Source organism: Atractosteus spatula, chromosome 23 (assembly GCF_055471065.1).
Source record: "Atractosteus spatula isolate fAtrSpa1 chromosome 23, fAtrSpa1.hap1, whole genome shotgun sequence".
Lineage (NCBI taxonomy): Eukaryota > Metazoa > Chordata > Actinopteri > Semionotiformes > Lepisosteidae > Atractosteus > Atractosteus spatula.
In genome coordinates, this window is record NC_142728.1 from 3,142,708 (window position 1) to 3,163,222 (window position 20,515).

The window sequence follows — 20,515 nt, forward strand, 5'->3', positions numbered from 1 at the left end:
AGCAGGACTTGGTCATCTTCAGAGGTGATCTTCTTGTTGCAGGGACATGTTTGAAGTGAAGACATGCCCAGGGCAGTTAGTGCAGTCTTTACACAACGCTTAGTGACCTGTGACCGCTGCTGAGTTACTGAAAGCCTGAAAGAGGCCTGAGATCCTGCTATTTGTTGTTTGGATAGTGCTTGTACGTAAAGTGCCATTGCGGCTGTTTGCTCAGTTCACATCCTGGTCTGCGGGGCTGAAAGCAGCCAGCTTATGCAGCTTATGCAGTTCCTTCCACACCCTGCTCCTTGGCCAGTGTCACTGATTAGTGCAAAAAGTTCTTGTTTCACAAATTAAATATCCTATTTAAGGATGTTGCATGATTAAAAACACTTTTCGTTGAAGGCACATACTCTTTCTTAGAATTATTCTGGCTACAACTAAAAGGGAAATCTTGAGTTTGTCCACCACAAGGCTGTGCACTTTCAAATTGCAGAGTCCATTTTCTGTAATTGTAAGGATTTTGTATAATGAAATTAGTAATTTTGTAACTACTGTTGTCCTTAATATTTAGGCCTATGCTTTCTAAGTATCATCCTGTAGAAATGCGAATGTATCCCTGCTTAGAGCACTGAATCTCTAGAACTGGGCTTCCCAGTCCTAGTCTTGCTCTCATAGATCAACAGTTGCCATAATTTGCAGCCTTTTATACATTATATCTTAATACACTCTCAGATCTCAGAAGCTGCAACTTTACACTGTTTTCTTAGTTCACCTACTGAGTGCGGGGTATGGTAATGATCTCATCCTTGCCAAGTAATCATAACAGACCAGCTTCCTTGCTGGCAGCAGGATGCGTTCACCTTAGTCAGCCCCTGCGCAAGCTGATCTGTAAGGTTCGAGTCGAATGCGTCTCTTTGAATGATGGTTATTTCAAAAAGATTCACAGCACTTGGTGGGTTTGATTTTTTTTCCAGTTGAGATTTTAAGAAAAATAGCACCGTGCGCAGAGTACAGTCTTGCCTCTGTTCTTGCTTATCATTTATCGCGCTGCCTTTGAGGACGGAGATAAGCAACTGTACTCCACAGAAAGGCGGATCGCTCGATTGTTCCCTCTTAGGTGTTTGACTGTGAGTGCGGCAGCCTAAGTTTGAGTTCGATGATGCCAGAAGTAGTATCGAGGAGCCTAAATGCCCCGTACAAAGGAATTCTGATATTGGTCTGTGGTCATGTTTTTTTTTTTCCTTTTGGTGTTTATTTAGTTTAAAGTTTCCTTTATTTTGTATCCTTTCTGCCTGTTATTTTTGTGCGTAATTGAATGCAGTACTGCAGCGTAGTGGACTTGTCTCAGTCCCTGCTAACCCCAGCCCCGCAGTATGTGTGCTGTCCATGCCCGCGTGTTTGTGTCTCTCTGTGTGTGTGTGTGTGTGGGTATGCAGTCCGCATGGGGCAGACTGTGCCGCGCGCGCTGTGTCACGGTCCTGTGCTTGTGTTGTCCTGGCAGGCTCTCAGCGATGCCGAAGTGGGCAGCCTCCCCAGTGGCCAGCCGCCTGAGACCCCTCGTGGGGAGACCGTCTCTAACACCGCCGGCGTTAGCGTTACTAACCCCGAGTGTGCCGCCGCCGCCCCCCCTGGCACGCAGGTTGGTCCGTCCGGAAGGTGTTTCTGCGCCTGTGCTTCCCCGTAATGCTCGTCTTGTCTCGGAGGGCCTGTGGGGGGGGTCTAAAGCCCATGCAAAGCTGCTCGTTTTGGACTCGAAGAAGTTCAGGCAGGGAGCTGCGTCCTCACGAACGGGCCGCAAAGGAACAGATGAAGGAACGAAGGAACAGATGAAGACACATTTTGTGTCTCTTTTCTTTCTCTTGAGCATGGAGTACCATGCTCAAGGGAAAGAAAAGAGACACAAAATTTCAGGCGTGAAGATCTTTTCAGCATGGAGTAAACCTTTACTTGTTACTGTGGACTTGAACAGTCTGGCCTAACTCGTGTTTCTACCAATTACTTGGTGAAGTAATTTCCCACGTCTCCAGCTGATCTGCGGTGTTGTGGAGCGGATGGTGCATAGTGACTGCTGTGCTTCAGCAGTAAGGGATGAACAGGATCCTCTCGTATACGTTTAGACTGCTTTGGGATCCTTTGTGATGGAGTGCGCTATGTAGTAGTTATATTTCAATAGACTAATGCTGAATCTAGACATGTAGGTTAGACCTGAGCTTTTCTCTTTTCTTTTTCTTGTCTCATTTCTTTTTGTTGATGTTGGTTTTACCTTGTTTTAGAACTTTAAATAATTGCAGTTCTAAGGACCGATTTCTTCCGGCTTTTTTTGCTGTAGAAGAAGGAGACCCATAATGAGACGTGGTTTGACATTTTCGTTGCTAAAGTATACTGTTCTCATAGCTCTATTTGTGTTGCTGCCACAGGTTTTTTGTTAATAGTCCTTCTGTGTTACATCAAGCCAGGGCAGGTACAATGTTACACAATGTTATTGAGTATGGTCAATTATACACTGTGAAACAATTAAAGCCTCCTAAATAATGTTTCAAAAGATGACTGTGTGATTGCTTATGCATTGCAAGAGTGACGCTTAGCCTTAGTATTCCTACTTAATGTGCGGCTTTCAGTTTTGGGTTTTGTTGCTGGTGACTTGCAGTTTTTTGTTTCACATTGTTTTGCTGTTTACTTTCTCTCGTAAGGTTCATTATTCATCTTCCCTGTCTTTTTACAGAGCCCCAGTACTGATGCTAATTGCAATGAAAATTCACTTGAGGAAAACAGGTAAGAAGGGGTGTGCTAAACCACATGAAACATGCAGTAGTCAACTACATATTTATTGCCAGTTAGTGCTGCACATCAGGCTGCACTTCAACCATCTTAATTAAAAGTTCCAAGCACTAATTATAAGCGTGAGGTGGCTGGTGTTCCAAGAGGACCTACAGAGCACAACACAGACCGTTAGTATTGTTTTCCAGTATAAAATGCTGGGTTTTTGGTGAAGAGGCTTGATAGGACCATCGCACTTCAAACTTGAAATGACCGCATTAAGCTATAGATCAGTCGGTGAATTGTTCGAATACACCTGTGGTTTTATAAACTAATTTCTACAGAAGAAAAAGCCGTGTCATATTCTACAGTGATTTTCCTGTCTCGTCGTTCTCTGTGTAGAACTGTCAGCGTCAGGTTGTTGTGTGCTAACGTGCCGAACGCAGCTCACTAGATTTCAGAGGGGGGTGACGTCCCTTCTGTCACTTGCCCAGAGCACTGATTCCTGTGACACTAATGTTGCACGTGTGTTCGTAGACCCCTGTCATCCACAGAAAGCCTGCGCCAGCTGTCCCAGCAGCTCAATGGCCTGCTCTCCCAGGTACGTCTCCGTCCGCCACCGTTTTCTGTCCAGTGGGGTCAGTGCAACAGTTTATATCTGACATTTTGTGCTGTCTAAATCTGTAGCTTTATGTCTTCTGTTTTAGTGGTGTAGAAGAGTAGGACAGGTACACTGCCAGCTGCCTGTAATTTCTTTGGGTTTTAGCATTCAAAAGAAAGTAAAACAAGCCCATAAACTAAAATTGTGTTCATTACCAAATATGTATAGGCTTGCATCAAGGTATGGTTATACATAGCTATCCGAGGAATGAAAAAAGAATTAAATTTACGGCAATAAATGTGAAACATATGCAGAAAATGGAAACATGGGGAGGATCTGGAGGTTCAGGCTGTTTAAAATCTGAAGGAAGGGATCCTTTTAAATACGAAAATGTCGATACACACTTAGCGTGCACTTCTTGCTTAAGTTGCAGAAAAAGCTTTGTATTGTAAAAAAAAAACACGATGGGAAATATTCTTTGTGTTCCTTTCACAAGTCATCTGTGAAATCAATACTGAAGCCTGTGGCACATTACTATACTTCCCATCCTCAGAAAGAGTCTACAGTACGATACATCTAGTACTCAAGTATTTACATATTTAATACCACTCATTATACTGCAGCTGTCTGCTTTGCAACCAGCTTAACTTGTGAGTGTGATGACATTGCAGTTAAAATAAAATGTTACTGCAGTGTCCAGTATTACTGCACTTAAAGAAACGGTAAGATACAAACTATTTTTATTGCTGGACTTTGTACCACACATAAAAACTGTATGTTGATAGCCATTGCCCAAATATATAGATGGTGGTATTCAGAAAAATGACAGGATGGATGTAAAGAAACAACTTCAGAAATTGCTGTTGTTTGGACGCTTTAAGCCTCAGAACGGTTTACCATAGTGTTGTGTGATTTTGTGTTTTGTGACAGTCGCCGTCATCCTACGTCAATGGGGACAGTGAGCTAACTCCTGGCAGCGAGAAGGAGCTGGAGGTGAGACTCGGCTTCAGAAAAGCCTTCGGTTTTCTTTTCTAAACCCTTGGTTCTGAAGCATCAGTCCTATTTGTTCTATAAATAGATATGATAAAGGTTTAATTTCAGATGAAGTTGAGGAATCGCAGATTGGTCTGACTTGCCTGAAAGACGTTGCAGTGAAGCAGGTAGTATCGGTTGGATAAAGTTGGATTCAGCTAGTGTTGCAATGTGGAAGCTCACAGTAAAAAGCCAACTCTTATTTCAGCCTCTCATGTCATGTTGGCTCTGACGCAGGAAAATCACGTGGTCTGCTGTTTATTGCAAATCAGATTCAAGGTTCTAACAATTTAGGATTTTGTTTGGGTTATTAGTCCATCTGGGTATAACTGAGTCTACGTTGCTGACCCTTTTGGTCAGTGGGTTTCTGCATTCAAGTGTCAAGTGGGAATAATCATATTGAGAGATGAACCACGTCTTCTATTGGCTGCTTGCAGTCTGCAGGTAGAATTATTTGAAATATGTGATGGATGTTGCACATCTTGTCAACTTAATGTGTGACAAACAAATAGAAACCTGGTGTATGAAGGAAATCCCTACACCATAAGAAAATCAATGTTTCTGCAGGTTTAACATACGGTTTGACAAATACTGACCACAAGAGATGTGTGTCTGTTTTGTAAAATCTATGGAAATATATGTAGAATACACGATTATATTATATTGTATGTAAATGTATTTGAATGTCTTACTCAGTGTGGTTTTACATACTAAATAGTTAAAAGAGATGTGATGATGGCAAGCTGATCTTATGGGACATCAGAACTTCAAACATATCTTGGAATAGCGTTGGGGGTGTTTTGGGAGTATGAAATTCAGTCTGCTACTTCCCAGATGGAATCACAGATTGGATTACAAAACTCCAGTGCTTCCTCTGGTCCACGATTCCGTCTTTCTGAAGAAGACTCAAACCAAACCATTTGGGGAAAAAATACCAGTTTCATGCCATGTGCTCCTTAATTTTTCAAAATGACTACAATTTCAATATAATGCAGCAGTTTGCCAATGGCTCCTTGATCAATTTGCACAGCAGTGTGTCTATGGTTGTGTTACGTTAACTTGCGTTCTTCGATGTGTTTATTTTCCCCATCAGCAGGAGAAAAGCAAGTCGTAAACTCTTGCGAGTGTTCAACAGTCCTATATGCCACCTCAAGCTGTGTTGTGACACCGATTGTTTCTTCAGATGTGCGTCGTGACACATTTTGTTTTGTGATTTGAGTACCTAATTATATGCCATTGCGTCACAGCTTGTCTGTGACTTGTTGATGTAACTAGGTATCCGTGTCAGAAATGCTGATGTAAATTTTTGTTCCTCCTTTCCATCCTTCACTGTTTTGACCCCCCTCCTCCTCCTCCTCCTCCTCTCTCTGCATGCTCGCACGTCAGACACGAAACCAGGAGCTGGCAGCCGCCCTAGACTCCAGCAATCTAACAAACGCACAACTCAGTGCAAAGCTAGACGAGTTGGTAAGAGACCTCTGTGGGCTGTGTGGGCCTGCACTGCTGCTGCTGCTGCTGCTGCTGCTGCTCTCTGGTGTCTGTGTGGCTCTGGACTGTCCATCCCCACTTGTACACTAACCCCGCACTCCACTCCGCTCATTCCACTCACTGGCTCACTGGCTCATTCCTTCGGTCGTTCCATCCGGAATTGTTCCAGATGTGCTCTGTTTCCCCTCACCTGGTTTCATTAAGATTGTGGTACTCCCTTTGGTTTTTGGCAGTATTTAGCGCAACCATTTTTCCCCTTTTTTTTTAGTGATCATAGTTAACAATAAATGATAGTGACATGCTCTCCCTCCTGCAACAATGTCTGCTGCATCATGCCAGTCTAAAGCACTTGTAAGCAGCCTGCTTCCTGGTGCAGTATGTCCATATGAACGTAATGTTGAACTTCTGTTGCATCTGCATGACAGAATGAATGAAGTGTTTTTGTTCTTCTTTACGTTGATTATCGGACTGGTTTTGTGCTAAAGGTCATCAGCATGGATGATTTTTAATTTACAGTCCATGCAGTGTCAGTTTTGATCTCTGTGCTTGTATTTTCAGAAGATTCAGAAGCGTTAGGAAAATCCAGTTCATATTGAGCTGTATTTTTATCATGAAAAGCCCCCCCAAGATCTTTAAAACAATATTTTATAGATTATTTCAATTCTTAATTCTTTTAAGAATTATTTTATTCTTTTCTGTGCTTTTAAGGGAGACCTAGCTTGTAGAAAACATGATAAACATTAGTCTCTTTAAGAGAGACTAAAGAGCATTTTTCTGGAATGCTGAGTAAGACCTGGAATTATGAGACGGTAGATTTTTTGACAGCAGTGCCAACTTTTCTTGCAATATCCTGTGAGTGGAGTCTAGTTTGTAGGCTGAAGAGGCTGCTCACTAGCACCTCACAAATGACATATCATCACATTGACCTGGTTGAAGTTCTTGGTGTTTGGAGTCTGTGATATGTGTGTTTTTTTAACACTGTACTAACACCTGACTAACACTAGCATCTGCCGGTGATGGTGATGTGCTCTATGCCTTTTCTTGTCGAGTCTTTGAGAGCGAATGTTGTTTTCTTTACGAAGACAATGAATGTGTTGCTTCAAGAGAAAATGTCTGCCCTAATAAGGGTGGATGTAAACAAAACAGCTTGTCTCAGAGACTGCACCTGCTCACAAAGACCAGAGATGATTGTAAATTTGGGTGCAGCAGTAAAATTGTTAGAAAAGTAAGTCAAAGGTAAGATGAAATATAAATGGTAACATTTTGCAAATTTAGAGTAATTGCTTAAAGGGAAGTAATGTGCCTGGGCAGTTTCACACTTCTTGTTTATGATCTTGGTAGCGTGATTGTGAGATGTAGGCCGTCTGCTTGATCTTTGGTGCAGCCATGTGCAATGACATTATGATGCACTCCAAGAGTTAGTGATGTGGTAGTGGCGAGACAACACCAGGTTTTAGGAGAATGGTGGGTATAGCATTTTATTTTGGCCTGAAGCCGTGATAAACGGCCACTTTATGGAGAATGGTTTTATAAGCCCACCAGCTCATGAGAGCTCAGTAAACTGGGCTGCTGTTTTGTAAGCATGTGTTGTCGTCATTGCACATGTGTGGTGCTTAAATACCAAAAATTGCCTCAATTAGGATTTAGTTGTTATCATTCCTTACATTCGGTAAGCTACGTCAGGGGATCCCTGTCCTGATCTCTGAAGTCCATGTGGCCTCTGTTGTGGAGGGCGTCATTTTTGAGCCAAAGATAGTCTTTGTGTGCAGTGATGAGCAGAAGAGTCATGAAAAAGCACCCCGTTTCTTTTACGTAGCTACACCCCTCACTGGAACCAGACGTCTTTAAAAAGAATTGTTTCTTCCTTTTTTTTTTGTTGTTTAGAAACAGCAAGCGCAGGAGGTTACAGACCAGCTGCAGAAGGTAAGCAGACCTCTGTGTTTACCATGCGGGAGGGGAATATTGCCAAACAGCCTTTTCTTGGCTTGGGAGGTACAGTTCTATTTACATATCCAGGTTTTACAAATTCCTCGTACAAGGTTTTACTTCTGCCATGTTTTATCTGTTCACAGCATCTAGATGATCAGTGTCAGTGTTTGGGGCTCTCAGGAAATGAACAAAAGGAGACGACAGTACACTTTAAAGCCACTTCTGAACAAATAAAACATTTTTCCTCATTTTAACTCATCAGTGCACTTGTAACAACATAACGCACAAAAGGTTCCTCGCCAGTTGAAGGTGTTGTGTTCTAAAAATGCGTACACAAAGTATAGAAATTTTGCTTTCAAATAAAAAAAAAAAACATCATTCTTCAACAGTTACAGCTTGTTAGTTGAAGACTTGTAAGATCCGAAGAGAAGTGTGCACTCAGCAATACTGTCAAAATATCCCGTCTTCAATTGTGGATTATATATATCAGGCATGTGTAAGGTCTTCCCCATTTAAAACCCTATCAACTCCTTTAAAAACAAAGAGATGTTGTCCCGTATCTGACTTAAAATCAGTCAATACATTTTCTGTATTTTGAATCTGAAGCCTGTAAAATCTGTTTCCCAAATAAAAGTCAGTAAAGGCCTACAGCTTTAACCATACCCAGGACTGCATCACTGCTGATGGAAGCTTGTTCAATGCCTGCAGGTGAAGCTTCTCAATTACTGGCAGTACTAGTGGAGTATCCACACAGGCGATACCGCCCACTGCTAGGCCACTCTTCCAGTGAAGCCACGCAGTCCAGCAACCGCTGTTTGTGTGTCTCTTTCTGGGCAGGAGCGGAAGGATTTTGAACAGAAGTTCGTCAGGGAGCAGGGAGCCATGCGAGAGCAGCTGCAGGTGCGTCTGGAAGATCAGGTCCTGGGTTCATCTCCAGAGCGCAGCCACAGGGGCCCTCTGCGCCAGGCCACACCGTGTGATGAGTCTGGGAAACTGAGTGCAGTTTAAAAACCTGGCACAGGGTGTGGGAAATGACTCATTATCTACAGTATATCAAAGCATGTTGTACAACAAATTCAGATAGTAATGTAAATGGAAGTTTTTATTCATTTGGGGAAATAAGAACCTTACATATGTTATAAATGTTAAGAAGCTATTAGTCCCTTTATTCTTGATTGGTTGCTGATTGGCTAAGGGACTTCATCAAGGTGCTTCCTCAGTGATCAGTGAACCATTTGTTCCCAACAGCTTCAGTTAATGAATATTTAGAATGATAATACCTGCAGAACAAGAACACAACGCTCGTTGCTGTCCTGGTTTTGTAAGTGCTGCGAAGTACAACCAGTGTTGGTACCTTCTGACTGATTGTGTCAGATGTTGGGGAAAACTACGTGGGACTGGGCCTTGTCAGTATGGCGATGGGTGTCCTTCTTCCAAAGGAATCCAGAGTGCTACTGTCTGTGGTGTTGGCAGACCAGTAGGTGGCGCTCTTCACCGCAATGTAGAATTTCCAAACGGGGAAATTCTGTAGTAGGACTTTGCCCTCCTTCCTATCAAGATGTTAAGATGGGGTCCTGACTCGGTTATTTAAATATTCCTTGGCGGCTTTCAAAAGAGGTTCATTCTCCCTTAATTCAAATAGTAAATTAATTTCTCAGTTCCCCACCTGAGCTGCTGCTGACGCACAATGGTTCTTGTGCATCACCCAGATTGGGGCTGCATTTTGGTGTCGGATGATGTGGGTCCCCTCCTATGTGTAAAATGGGCTGAAAAGCATGATGCAAATTAAAAGAACCAGGAGTATTTTAAGTACAGTAATAATCGAAATGTAATGTAAACCTTCACAGGTGCACATCCAGACCATTGGGATCCTGGTGTCGGAGAAGTCTGAACTGCAGACGGCTCTGTCCTACACACAGCAGGCGGCCAGACAGAAAACAGGTACCATCACAGAACACCCTCAGTGTGTTTCAGTTCGTTTTTTTGTCATCTTTCAGTTTTAACAGATCCGTCCTTGTTTTAGTCTGTGTGGAAATAAAAGTCTTTAGTCATCACACTCTTACAGAGTTGCATGCTTTGGCATTTGGCATTAAATGCATTTTAAATCCATGTTTTGTAGACCTGGAGCAGCACTTTGGCGCAGTGGTTAGCATTGCTGCACCGCAGTGCTGGAACCCTGGGTTAAGAGCTTTACGTGGGGTGTTATCTGCATAGAGTTTGTATGTTCTTCCCGTGTTTGCGTGGGTTTCCACTGGGTGCACTGGTTTCCCCCCACAGTCCAAAGACATACCAGTAGGCTAACTGGCTTCTAGGAAAATTGGCCCTGGAGCGATCCCGTTCAGAGTGATTCCTGCCCTGTTCCCGTTGCTAGTCAGGATAGCCTCTGGCTCCCCTGTGTCCCTGAATCAGATTAAAAATTGGACGGTTGGATTTTCAGTGTTAGAACCCAGGTCTGTTCATACAATTGGGGGAATGAAACGAGGAGGGGGGGGTGTCTCTGATAGTCCACATTATATCAACGGATAGATACAGCTCCTTGTGTTCCAGTCCCGTCTGCTGGCGTTTTACCAGGTGACTGAGAATGAAAGTCTAGTCAGCGCAGTCTTCAGTTCTCTCTCGTGCCATTTTCCTCTCTTCCCAGCGGAAGCAGAAGACTTAAGTAACCGCCTGCAAGCTACCAGGCAGAGAGTGGCAGAGCTGGAGAGGACCCTCTCCACAGTGTCCACACAGCAGAAGCAGTTTGAAAAGGTAATACACAGGCCTGTCCTCAGTAGCTTACAGATTTTATAGCGCCTGTATAGGCAAGGCATGCACTGTTTTGATTTTGTTGCTTAAATGCATCTAATGGCCAAAAACAAGGAAATACACTTTCTTTTTTTAATATAGACAGATTAATACTTAACATGCATGGAACTCTAGTTTCATTCTTCTGGCATGTATTTGGGAAACCAACAATTGGACTTCCATTGGTTTCTAACTAGATTAATCGATAATGACGCTCGAGATCATCGTCAAATAATCAGCTGTAATGTCTCTCCGGGTGGCAGTATAATTTATTGATGGCTAGAGCCGCACTGCTCTGAGATGAGTGGTTTTAAAATCTGCTTTGTCATAGCTGCTCCTGAGCTCCCAAGTTTTAAATCCGTCTTTTGGAAATGTCTTACTTCATTAGCAGTTTAACGAGTGGTGATCGTTTGATTTTTTTTTTTCCTACAGCATAATAAGGAACTGGAAAAGGAAAGGGACAACTTGAAACTGGAAGTTTACAGATTGAAGTACGTGGTTTACAATATAAGACACCTTTACCTTCCTATTGGTTTGTTGTATAATAACCTTCCTTAGAGGTGTGTGGCTGGCTGCTGGTGGGCCGGTCAGTTCTGCTGTTCGTGAAAGTGTTTATTTTGTATATGCCATGAATTCTGCTCCCTCATTTGAGAAACTCCTGCAGCTGTTACTTTTACTAGACATTTAGTGGTTATTATTAAAGAAAAACCCCTCATCCCTTCTGCAGGAGTATCCATCTGCGCTCCTGGAGAGGCCAAGTTCTTTTCAATTTATTAAGAATCTTCAATCAGTGCTAAAAGAACATATGTCGACTAATTAAAGCTGGTTGAGGCCACGGCGGGTCTGAGGCCTGGGTTTGGAGAAGTTTCCCCATTTTGATGAGTTTTATCACATCTTCCACAAAGGCAGATGTTGTCCCACTCAGCATGACCTTTCTCTGTGTACAGCAAAGCGAGCGAGGAGGCGAAGCAGCAGAGCTCGGAGCTGTCGGAGCAGCTGAGGCTGAGAGTGGGCGAGAGCTCGGCCATGAGGCGGGAGCTGGAGGAGCTGCACAAGAAGCTGGAGATGGCCGACCTCATGATCCAGCAGGTCAGGGCTCTGCACCCCCAGATCACGCCGACGAGCGTTCTGACCGGCAGTGGTGGAATGTTCTTTTACCTGAATCCAGATTTAGCGGTTGTTTCTCCCTTTTTTTTGATACTGCTTGTAGCTCCCGATTTTTCTGCATGCTAGCTGCTCTATGAGGGCCATGTTTGACATGTGGTGTGTTCAGCTCTTGTGCTGTTTCACCAAGAGGCACAAGTGAAATCTGACTGACTTTGTTCAGGCTGGAGACATATCCTACATTTCAGCCTGAGGCTTTCGTTGATTAACTGCATCTTACAATTTAATGAGGACATTTACAGACTTGAAGCCTCAATTCCAGGTTCCTGTCGTGAATTACCAGCTGATAGTAAAGGCACAGTTATAAAAAGAATAAGCTATCAGAATTAAACATCCTATTTTCTGCATTGAGGTGACTGGAAAAGCTTTAGTGATTTTTTTTTTTGTGTGCCTTCACTCCACTAAAAAAGATTTGTTACTCTTGATAACAAAATGTAAAAAAGATGAAGGCACACAGTTGATTGATCTGACTAGCTTCGTAGGGCAGTGGTGAGTGCTCAGAAAGACGGTGATAGACTGTCTGTGTCAGAATTGCTTGTTGTTTGGGCCTGTCCTGACCTGACTGTCTCCTCTGTAGTTTTCTAGCCAGTCAGGCCCACCCAGTGCCAACCAGCAGCTCCAGATGGCCTTGGAGGAGAAGATGCAATTGGAGGCTCAGATATCTCAGGTTTGTGGGAGCGATGAGTCTGTGAGAGCTGAGAGTACTGAAGACCGGGAGGTCATCTTGAGCTGGACTGAATATGGAATGAGGACATGGAAGTGTTATCTGGGACAGCTGAGCTTTTTTAAACAGCTTTATTTGTGTACTTGTTGTGGGGTGCAGAGGCCGTCTACAGACACGTCTGGGAATTAGAAGTTGCAAACGATAGTCAGTGCGTTCAAGTCAAATATGTGGTTCTTCAGTTTACCCACTTGATCTTTAACCCCCTACTCTCCCAAAGTGGTTTGTGTGGAAAAACATTCCTACTTTGTTAAGTGAGTATACTCTTTTTGATTTTGATATCTTGAAATTGAACGTCTGGAAGGTGAAGATTTCCATTTTAATTGCTGAATTAAGGTGTTTAAAACATTGATGTAGTTCTTCTCTAAGAACTACATCAACCCATTAAGATGGGTAATCAGGTTTGGGAGTGAGCGATGAGTGTTGTGCCAGGTTTTGCTCTTTGCATTAGTGAGGGGAAAAATGTACATGCCATTTACATATTTATTTTGAGTAACTTAAGCATGTGACCAGTGAAACACGGTAGAGTGATGTGTAACTGGTTGTCTTCAGTGATGTTTTGTTTCAAGTCCTGGTCCGATGTGACTGTGCGCAGATGCTTAATGAGACTATTTACAAAATGTTGCATTTGAAGGAACCCCTGTATGTGTATGTTTGTGCTTCATGACTGTTCCATGGCGACTGATATTATTTACAGAAAACAGCTCAAGGTGACAGTCTCAGATGACTGAAGTGTTCAAAATAACACATCTCTTGCTCACCAGAGACCTCATCACTTGGAGGTGTTGAATGTAACACAAATCGCCCTCAACTTCCTCATCGGCTCACGTGCTGTTTTAATGGGTCACCCTCTGTTGTTTCAGCTGATGGAGTCTGTGCAGCAGCTGAAGACCGAGAGGGATCAGTACGCTGCCCAGCTGCATGAGGAAGGCAAAGTGTGGAAGGACAGGACTGAGCAGCTGCTCTCCCAGGTAACTGCAGTTCCTCAGTGCAGGTCCTCCCAGAGAGCGCGTTGTTACTGTGGTGTGTTGCCATCACTGCCTGCTTCTTGGAGCGTTCTCACAGGCAAAGAACTCCATACAGCAATAATGGTAGAGTGCTGTGGTTATTAAAGTAACTATACCTCAGACATTCATTTAAAATGGAGCACTTGCTAAGTCAAAGTCATTTTGCAAGTATTTTCACTTTTGCGGATATTACAGTAACTTACAGAACGTTTGCAGGTGAGAGGACTTTACAGAACATCTCAGTTTAGTTGCAAGTAGACACTTCATACACAGTGACTGCACACTCCTTTGTTTTCCTTGAAAATCTCTTTTATAGGTGTAGTTCTTTACTTTCCTACTTCTGGTATTGCCTTAAAAATGCTGGGGAGACACAGAAGAGAGAACTTGAAGTTTAATACTTAAAAACTTTGCTAGTGACACACAGCACTACCATCTTAGGGGTAACTCTGGGGCTTTAAGATGAGATCTGAGTACAGCCTTCCAATGAGAGTTCACGTTTTTCTGCAGAAATGCAGTTCATAGGCCATCGAGCTGCACTGTCTGGGGAAAACTGATCTTTGTTCATATCATTTAGATGAAAAAGAAGGGTTTCAAACTAAAGGCCATTGGACGCATCTTAACTTGGCTGGTAGAAGCTTATTCCCAGGGATGTCCACTTGAACAGCTTGTCTGTGTGGCTTGTTCCTGACAACATGTGCTATGGAGTAATGTGAAAATGGCCCTCCTGTTTACATTTACCACCTAAAAACAGTACATTTTCACTCAGAATGTGACTTCAGACTTAGTGATTTGAATGATTTCTTTGATGTTGACCCCAGTTATGTAGGATACTCTAGTGAAGCTGAATGAGCGAATATTCCAGTTTGGGAATACTCTGTTCCTGCTACTTTGTCTCACAAATGATCGTATGTGCTATGTTCCTTACTACTTTACTTATGACAACAATGTAGAGTCCAGATAACTATCAGTTCTGTTTATTTCTAATCGGCTAAACATCTACAGAGGCACTGATGCAGTGCCTGCAGAAAACAACCTGAAACCAGAGAATTTAGAGCATTAACACATTTTGGGAGGCATGATTTAACTCACTAATATGGCAAGAATGAAAGGCACAATAAACCACACAGTGTACACAGGATCTCGGTTTGCAGCTGTCGGGAAGTAAACCTGCAGTTTAAACTTAGGAAGAACTGTACATAAATCTAGACTGATGAGCCAAACCCGCATTCGCTTTCCTGCTGCCCCTCTCTAGGTGAACTCGCTGTCAGAGGAGAGGGAGAGAAGCATGACTCAGATCCAGGAGCTGGAGAATGTAGTCATAGAGCTGAGAAACGCCTCTGGTAAGTGTTTGCGAAGATGAACTCTTGTTTTCTTACTACATTTCCTAGGTTTCCACTGCAACACACCTGCTTCATTTTTATAAAGAGGTTAATCATGACAAAGATCTTTAAGTTGCATAGAAATGAACTGACCACAGCGTTATTTCCTTGATGGTGATTGTGTGTTTGATTACTTCATCCAGTGGTTTTGAAAGTACTCGCCAGTGGCAAAAGTAACACATTCCAAAGTTCAAAATGACTGAACTCTAGACTCGGTGTGATTTGGGGGACATTTTTTGCAGCTTGAAGATTAGTTGATAACTTTAGTTGTGCACACAAAAAGTTGGTTGTGAAAGATGAATGAGATCGACTTGGCACTGGAGTTTACTTTGTTGTCAGAGGCCTTTAGATTCAGTGACTTTTTTTTAAGCCTGAAGAGGCTACAAAATGGTATAGCAAAACAGAAGTACAGGTCTGTTTCTTCCACCCCTGCTCTGCTCCTTCAATGCTCTTCTGTGTTTCCACAGCCTTGCTGTCCCAGGAGAGAGAGGACCAGGCTGCCCCCGAGCCCACAGGACCTTCCGAAAATGAGACTGCCCTGCAGGAGGCTCTCGGCAAGCTGCAGCAGGAGAAGGACGCCCTCAGCACACAGTACCAGGCCCAGGTAATTCGCACATCACAGAGTGAGGCTTGTGTGTCACTCCAGTATCTCTAGCACACGCCAGGAGCCATATCGCCCTGCAACTCACAAGTGGTAATCCACTGGAGCTCATCAGCAGCTGTGAGCCTGGTCAGCACCTGGATGGGAGACCTCCTGGGGAAGCAAAGGTTGCTGCTGGAAGAGGTGTTAGTGGGGCCAGTAGGGGGCGCTCACTCTGCGGTCTGTGTAGATCCTAATGCCCCAGTATAATGACGAGCACACTATACTGTAAAAAAGATGCCATCCTTTGGATGAGACGTAAAACGGAGGTCCTGATTCTCCGTGGTCATGAAAAATCCCAGGGCGTTCCTCAATAAGAGTAGGGAGTTATCCCGGTGTCTGGGCCAAATTTCCCCCTGGCCTTTACAAGTCATGGCCTCCTAATAACCCCCGTCTCTGAACTGGCTTCATCACTCTGCTCTCCTCCCCACTGAGAGCTGGTGTGTGGGGAGCGTACTGATACACTCTGGCTGCCGGCGCATCATCCAGGTGGGGGCTACACACTGGTGGTGGTGGAGGAGAGTCCCCGTTACCTGTAGAGCACTTTTGAGTGGAGTGTCCAGAAAATATAAGTGTCAGGACTTATTATACCTGCACACTGTTTTATTAATCAAATGACATACTCCTAACCAATAAAAGTCAAGAAGAAAACTCAATCAACACGCTTGCGCTGCTGCCCTAAACCCCAGAGCTCTCCCGCTCTCCCCCAGGTCCGGGACAACGAGCAGCTGAGCCGCCTGTGCCAGGAGCAGGAGGAGCGCCTGCTGGAGCTGGAGCGCACCGTGCAGCGCTTCTCCGAGGACGCGGTAGACCGCCAGCAGATCCTGGAGAGCATGCAGAGCGACAAGGCCACCATCAGCCGCGCCCTCGCGCAGAACCGCGAGCTCAAGGAGCAGCTGGCGGAGCTGCAGAACGGCTTCGTCAAGCTGGTGAGAGCGCGGCCCCCGGGGCCCCCTGGGGGCCGGGGCACCCTCTGCGCCGCGTCCTTCCCGACTCCGGCAGGCATCTCCGTACAGTTCATCATGATCAAAAACTGCGATAGAACCAAATATGAGATCGGCTCTCTGTGAGATCTTTTTAGGGCGACTAGATCTTAGAATACTTGAAGGAGGAAGATCGGGAACTGTATTTGCACCCGTGTCTGAAATGAAATGATTCGCTGGATCTTAAAATAACGCCTTTTAGGATGATGGAGTGCGGGATTTAAAAAAAAAAAGCATCATCCATAAGAATATTATAACCGTTTTTTTTGTACTTCATCAATTGGAGAACAATTATTTTGAGCCATATAGACCAAATGGGTTTATTCATATACAGAAGTGGTTGAGGTGGGTGGCTGCGTCAGCATGCGTAGTCTGCAGAGGAACAAGCAATAGGTTTATTCCATGCTGAAAAGAGAAGAGAGAAAACGCAGCGTTTCGGCTCTCAACAGTGTAACAGTGTTACAACAGTGTAACGAGGGAGTATGTGACAGTAGTAATTGTGCGAAGACCATGCAGAAGTATTTGATACAGAGCCGAGATTTTGTTGATCTTTCAAAGTGCTGTACAAAACAAGAATCGCATCAATCCATTATCGGAAAAGGGCAAATTCCTGGAACAGATCCCAGCAACCTGGAGCCGGTCCAGAATCATGGGGGCAAGACAGGCCTACACCCTGGATAGGAGAGCAGCCGTTCCAGGAAAAGGACAAACACAGGGTCAATTAGGAGACTCCGGTTAACCTAGACCATGTGTCAAAGGGAGGTGGGAGGAAACCACAGGGCTGGATTTTGGTGTTCATAGGCCCTTGGCACTTTCACTCCGAAAGGTGCAAAAAGAGGGGTAAACGCCAACTGAATTGCATTGATTGACATGATGCACTTTAAACTATTCTAATGCTATACCTCGTGATTGATGGAGCGAGTCGAGCGACCATTCCTCTCATACTTCCAGTTTCTAGAACAGCCGCAAAATAGCGTATGAGCACCTAGAGTCGATCACAAGCATGTTGTTTCAGCTCGTTTTTCGTTAGTCAATAATGTTTCCCTCCTTCGTAGGCCCTAGAAAGTTCATAGGCAAGGTGCCTGCAATGCCTAACAGGAAATCAGGCACTGGGAAACCAGGAAGCCTAGTGCCATACAGCACGCAGACTCCATACAGAAGGTAGAATTGGGGCATATAAGACACTTTGTTGAATGAAGGTCCCACGAAGGGGTTTAAACAGGTAAAAGGTCAGCTAGAAACAGGAGCCACACCTGGCCGATCATTGCATGCAAGGAGGGGGAGTTTCAACATGGACTCGAATCCTGTCGGGAATCCAGGGCGAGGCCTCTCCGTCGTGGGGGACTCCAGGCAGGGTGATGGCGGCGGGCTGTGACCGACGGTTTTCTTCCCGCCCCTGCAGACCAACGAGAATATGGAGCTGATGACCGCGCTGCAGTCTGAGCAGCATGTCAAGAAGGAGCTGGCCAAGAAGATGGGGCAGATGCAGGAGGAGCTGCACCAGTCCAGGGAGGAGGTGAGCGCGGTACTGGGGTCTCTGAGCCGGCCGATCGAGAGCACAAGCCCAGCTATCGTCCAGGGCTTCCTTTCAGTGTCCTTTTACAGTGTACCAACTTTAAAAAGCGCAAGAAGAAAAGTACGTCTCCCAAATCCCCAACAAAAATACATTTTGGCTTGGGTACTTTGACTTGAGCAGGTACAACATCTTTTATGTTAATGTTAGACATTAGAGGTGAAATTCCTGCCAGTGCTTCAGAATATTCCTGTGAAAATTTGTGGCCCTTTAAATTGTTTACCATACATGACAGAGCTCCAGTTAAAACATACTGGAAGTAAATTCTTGTGCGTTCCTTGGAAGATCCCAGTTTTACAGAAGATACTCCGGGATTCCCTTTAGAAATCTATACCTCTTGCTCCTTAACAGGAAATGGCTTCATCTCCTAGACCCTTCACTGAGCACTGATCCTGGAAATGTGTGATTTCACCACAGTTGTTATTTTCGTCCACCTGAGCTCTGAATGAAGCTCTTCATTGAATCATTACTGAATTAGGACTCCTCTACTTGTTTTTAGCATTTAAGCACTTACAGCCACTATGACAACTAATATATCTGAAATGAACAGGTTTGTAACGTGGATTAAAAGGAATTAGAGGTCTGATTTCTTGTCACAAGAAGTGCCAAGTTCAGAGCAGCAGCTCTGAATGAGGGCCAGTAGACGCTGCAGTGTTTACAGATGAGGCCGTGAAGCTGCTTTTTCTGAAGCCATCTTTCCGTGTGCGCGCAGCTGGAGAGCAAGACGCAGGAGGCTCGCTCCCTCCTGGAGCAGAGGGACCAGTACCTGGCTCACCTGCAGCAGTACACGGCGGGCTACCAGCAGCTGGTGGCCGAACGAGAGGAGCTGCACAAGCAGTACCTGCACCAGGTGCAGCTCATGGATCGGCTGCAGCACGAGGAGGTGCAGGGCAAGGTCCAGCTGGAGCTGAGCCAGAAGGAGCTGGAGCAGGCCAAGGTAGGGCTGGGCGCCGAGCCGGGCACCGGCGCACCAGAGGATCCACAGAAAGCCAAATAAGAAAGAGTTGTCCTTCGGCGCTTTTATTGCGAGCGTAAATCCTTTCCTCAGCCGCACACAAGCGCGTCAAAAGGCACAGATCCTTTTCTCACTGGGTCTTCCAGCTCGGGATCGCGGAGGAGCTGGAGCCTAGCTCGGCAAGCAACGGGCGCAAGGCAGGGTACACCCTGGGCGGGACGCCAGTCCATTGCAGGGCACACACTGACACAAACGCGCACACCGATGGACCGATCAGTTGTTCTAAAGCAATACGTAGGCATGCGAGAGAGGATACTACGGATCTTCTGTAATTTGGAGCTGTTCTAAATGAAAATAAAAATGAGAGGGGCCATTTCTTTTTGGACCGGTCCCAGTGGAGTAATAGTTTTTAGTAATATGGTGACCAACATGGTATGCAATCTTTAAATGAGGCCTAACTAGTCTGTTGTCCAATTTTAACAATTTTACAATGTATGGTTATAACTAGTAACATTCCCTTATCTTGCTTTCTCACATTGGCTAGCTGTCAATATAAACACCTTTTATATTTTTTTTTATAACTAGCTTCAGTTGCTTCCTGCTTTGTCAGTATTTAAATATCAGCCTGGTGTTTGCCCAGTCTTGAATTTCAATTCAAATGAAATGCTCACGTGTAAAGCACCTGGCAAGCCTGTTTTCTGGGACGTCCTGTTGGTCACTGACCGTTCATAACAATGGTTTCTCTTGGAATGTTACATTCTCTCACATACTTGCTATTTCTTGTGCTGTACTGTGCTGAATCCCATATACCGGTATTCGTCCCAGAAACTGTACTTTGTGACTGCTGTACAGATAAGCAGAAAGTAAACTGAAAGTATTTTTTTTTAAGAACATGAGAAAGTTTAAAAATAAGTTACTGCTGTTTTCTAGTTAAAAGCTAATTGACCTTAAAAGGCAGGGTATTGACTTCAAAAACATGGTTAGGTAGCTTGTTCCATACTCCCACCACTCTTTAGCTAAAGAAGTGCCTCCTGCATTTAAAATCGGTGTTTCATTTCAAATGCACTTCCATGAAGTTTCCACTTGCTCCATCTGGTTCAAGTACATTGTTCATTTTTTATTCATATTGGGCAGAAATGGGTAGTTACAGTGTTCAAGAGCCAGATTCCTACATGTTTTAAATGCGCTGTTCAATTTGCAGGTGATTAAGAGCTAAAAGAATCAGGTGAGTGAACTTTTTGTTCGAGAAATTAACACCAGTGGCTCCGGAGGACTTGAACTGCACATCCCCGATTCAAAATATAAAAAAGAGGAATTTCACATTCAGATTACCTCAGCTGCACAGAAGGGGGAAAAACACTTGCTTGGAAAAATGTTCCAAAAGCTGGATATGACTTCTGTCAGTTGATTAATTTTAACCCCAGCAATGCGAGGGCTTGTTAAATATTCATCTCCATTAGCAGGGAGAAGGATACTTTTTACACTTTTCTAGGAAGTTGCAGGATGCTGGAAACGTAGGA

General features: G+C 44.3%; 1 protein-coding gene across 6 annotated transcripts in view; it reads left to right on the forward strand.

Moving 5' to 3' along the window:
• golga2 (golgin A2) overlaps positions 1–20,515 on the forward strand; it is a 39,925-nt gene that overhangs the window by 9,655 nt on the left and 9,755 nt on the right. For 3 of the 6 annotated variants that reach the window (XM_088940624.1, XM_088940626.1, XM_088940625.1), the window contains 18 exons: positions 1,484–1,621; positions 2,705–2,754; positions 3,277–3,340; positions 4,271–4,333; positions 5,759–5,839; positions 7,745–7,783; positions 8,627–8,689; positions 9,637–9,730; positions 10,431–10,537; positions 11,006–11,064; positions 11,521–11,662; positions 12,315–12,404; positions 13,322–13,429; positions 14,718–14,805; positions 15,312–15,448; positions 16,195–16,413; positions 17,870–17,983; positions 18,753–18,977. In XM_088940624.1, the coding sequence (XP_088796750.1) occupies positions 1,484–1,621; positions 2,705–2,754; positions 3,277–3,340; positions 4,271–4,333; positions 5,759–5,839; positions 7,745–7,783; positions 8,627–8,689; positions 9,637–9,730; positions 10,431–10,537; positions 11,006–11,064; positions 11,521–11,662; positions 12,315–12,404; positions 13,322–13,429; positions 14,718–14,805; positions 15,312–15,448; positions 16,195–16,413; positions 17,870–17,983; positions 18,753–18,977 (1,881 nt within the window). The remainder of the gene's footprint in view (positions 1–1,483; positions 1,622–2,704; positions 2,755–3,276; positions 3,341–4,270; positions 4,334–5,758; positions 5,840–7,744; positions 7,784–8,626; positions 8,690–9,636; positions 9,731–10,430; positions 10,538–11,005; positions 11,065–11,520; positions 11,663–12,314; positions 12,405–13,321; positions 13,430–14,717; positions 14,806–15,311; positions 15,449–16,194; positions 16,414–17,869; positions 17,984–18,752; positions 18,978–20,515) is intronic. The other 3 variants (XM_088940627.1, XM_088940628.1, XM_088940629.1) reach the window with 1 other exon arrangement.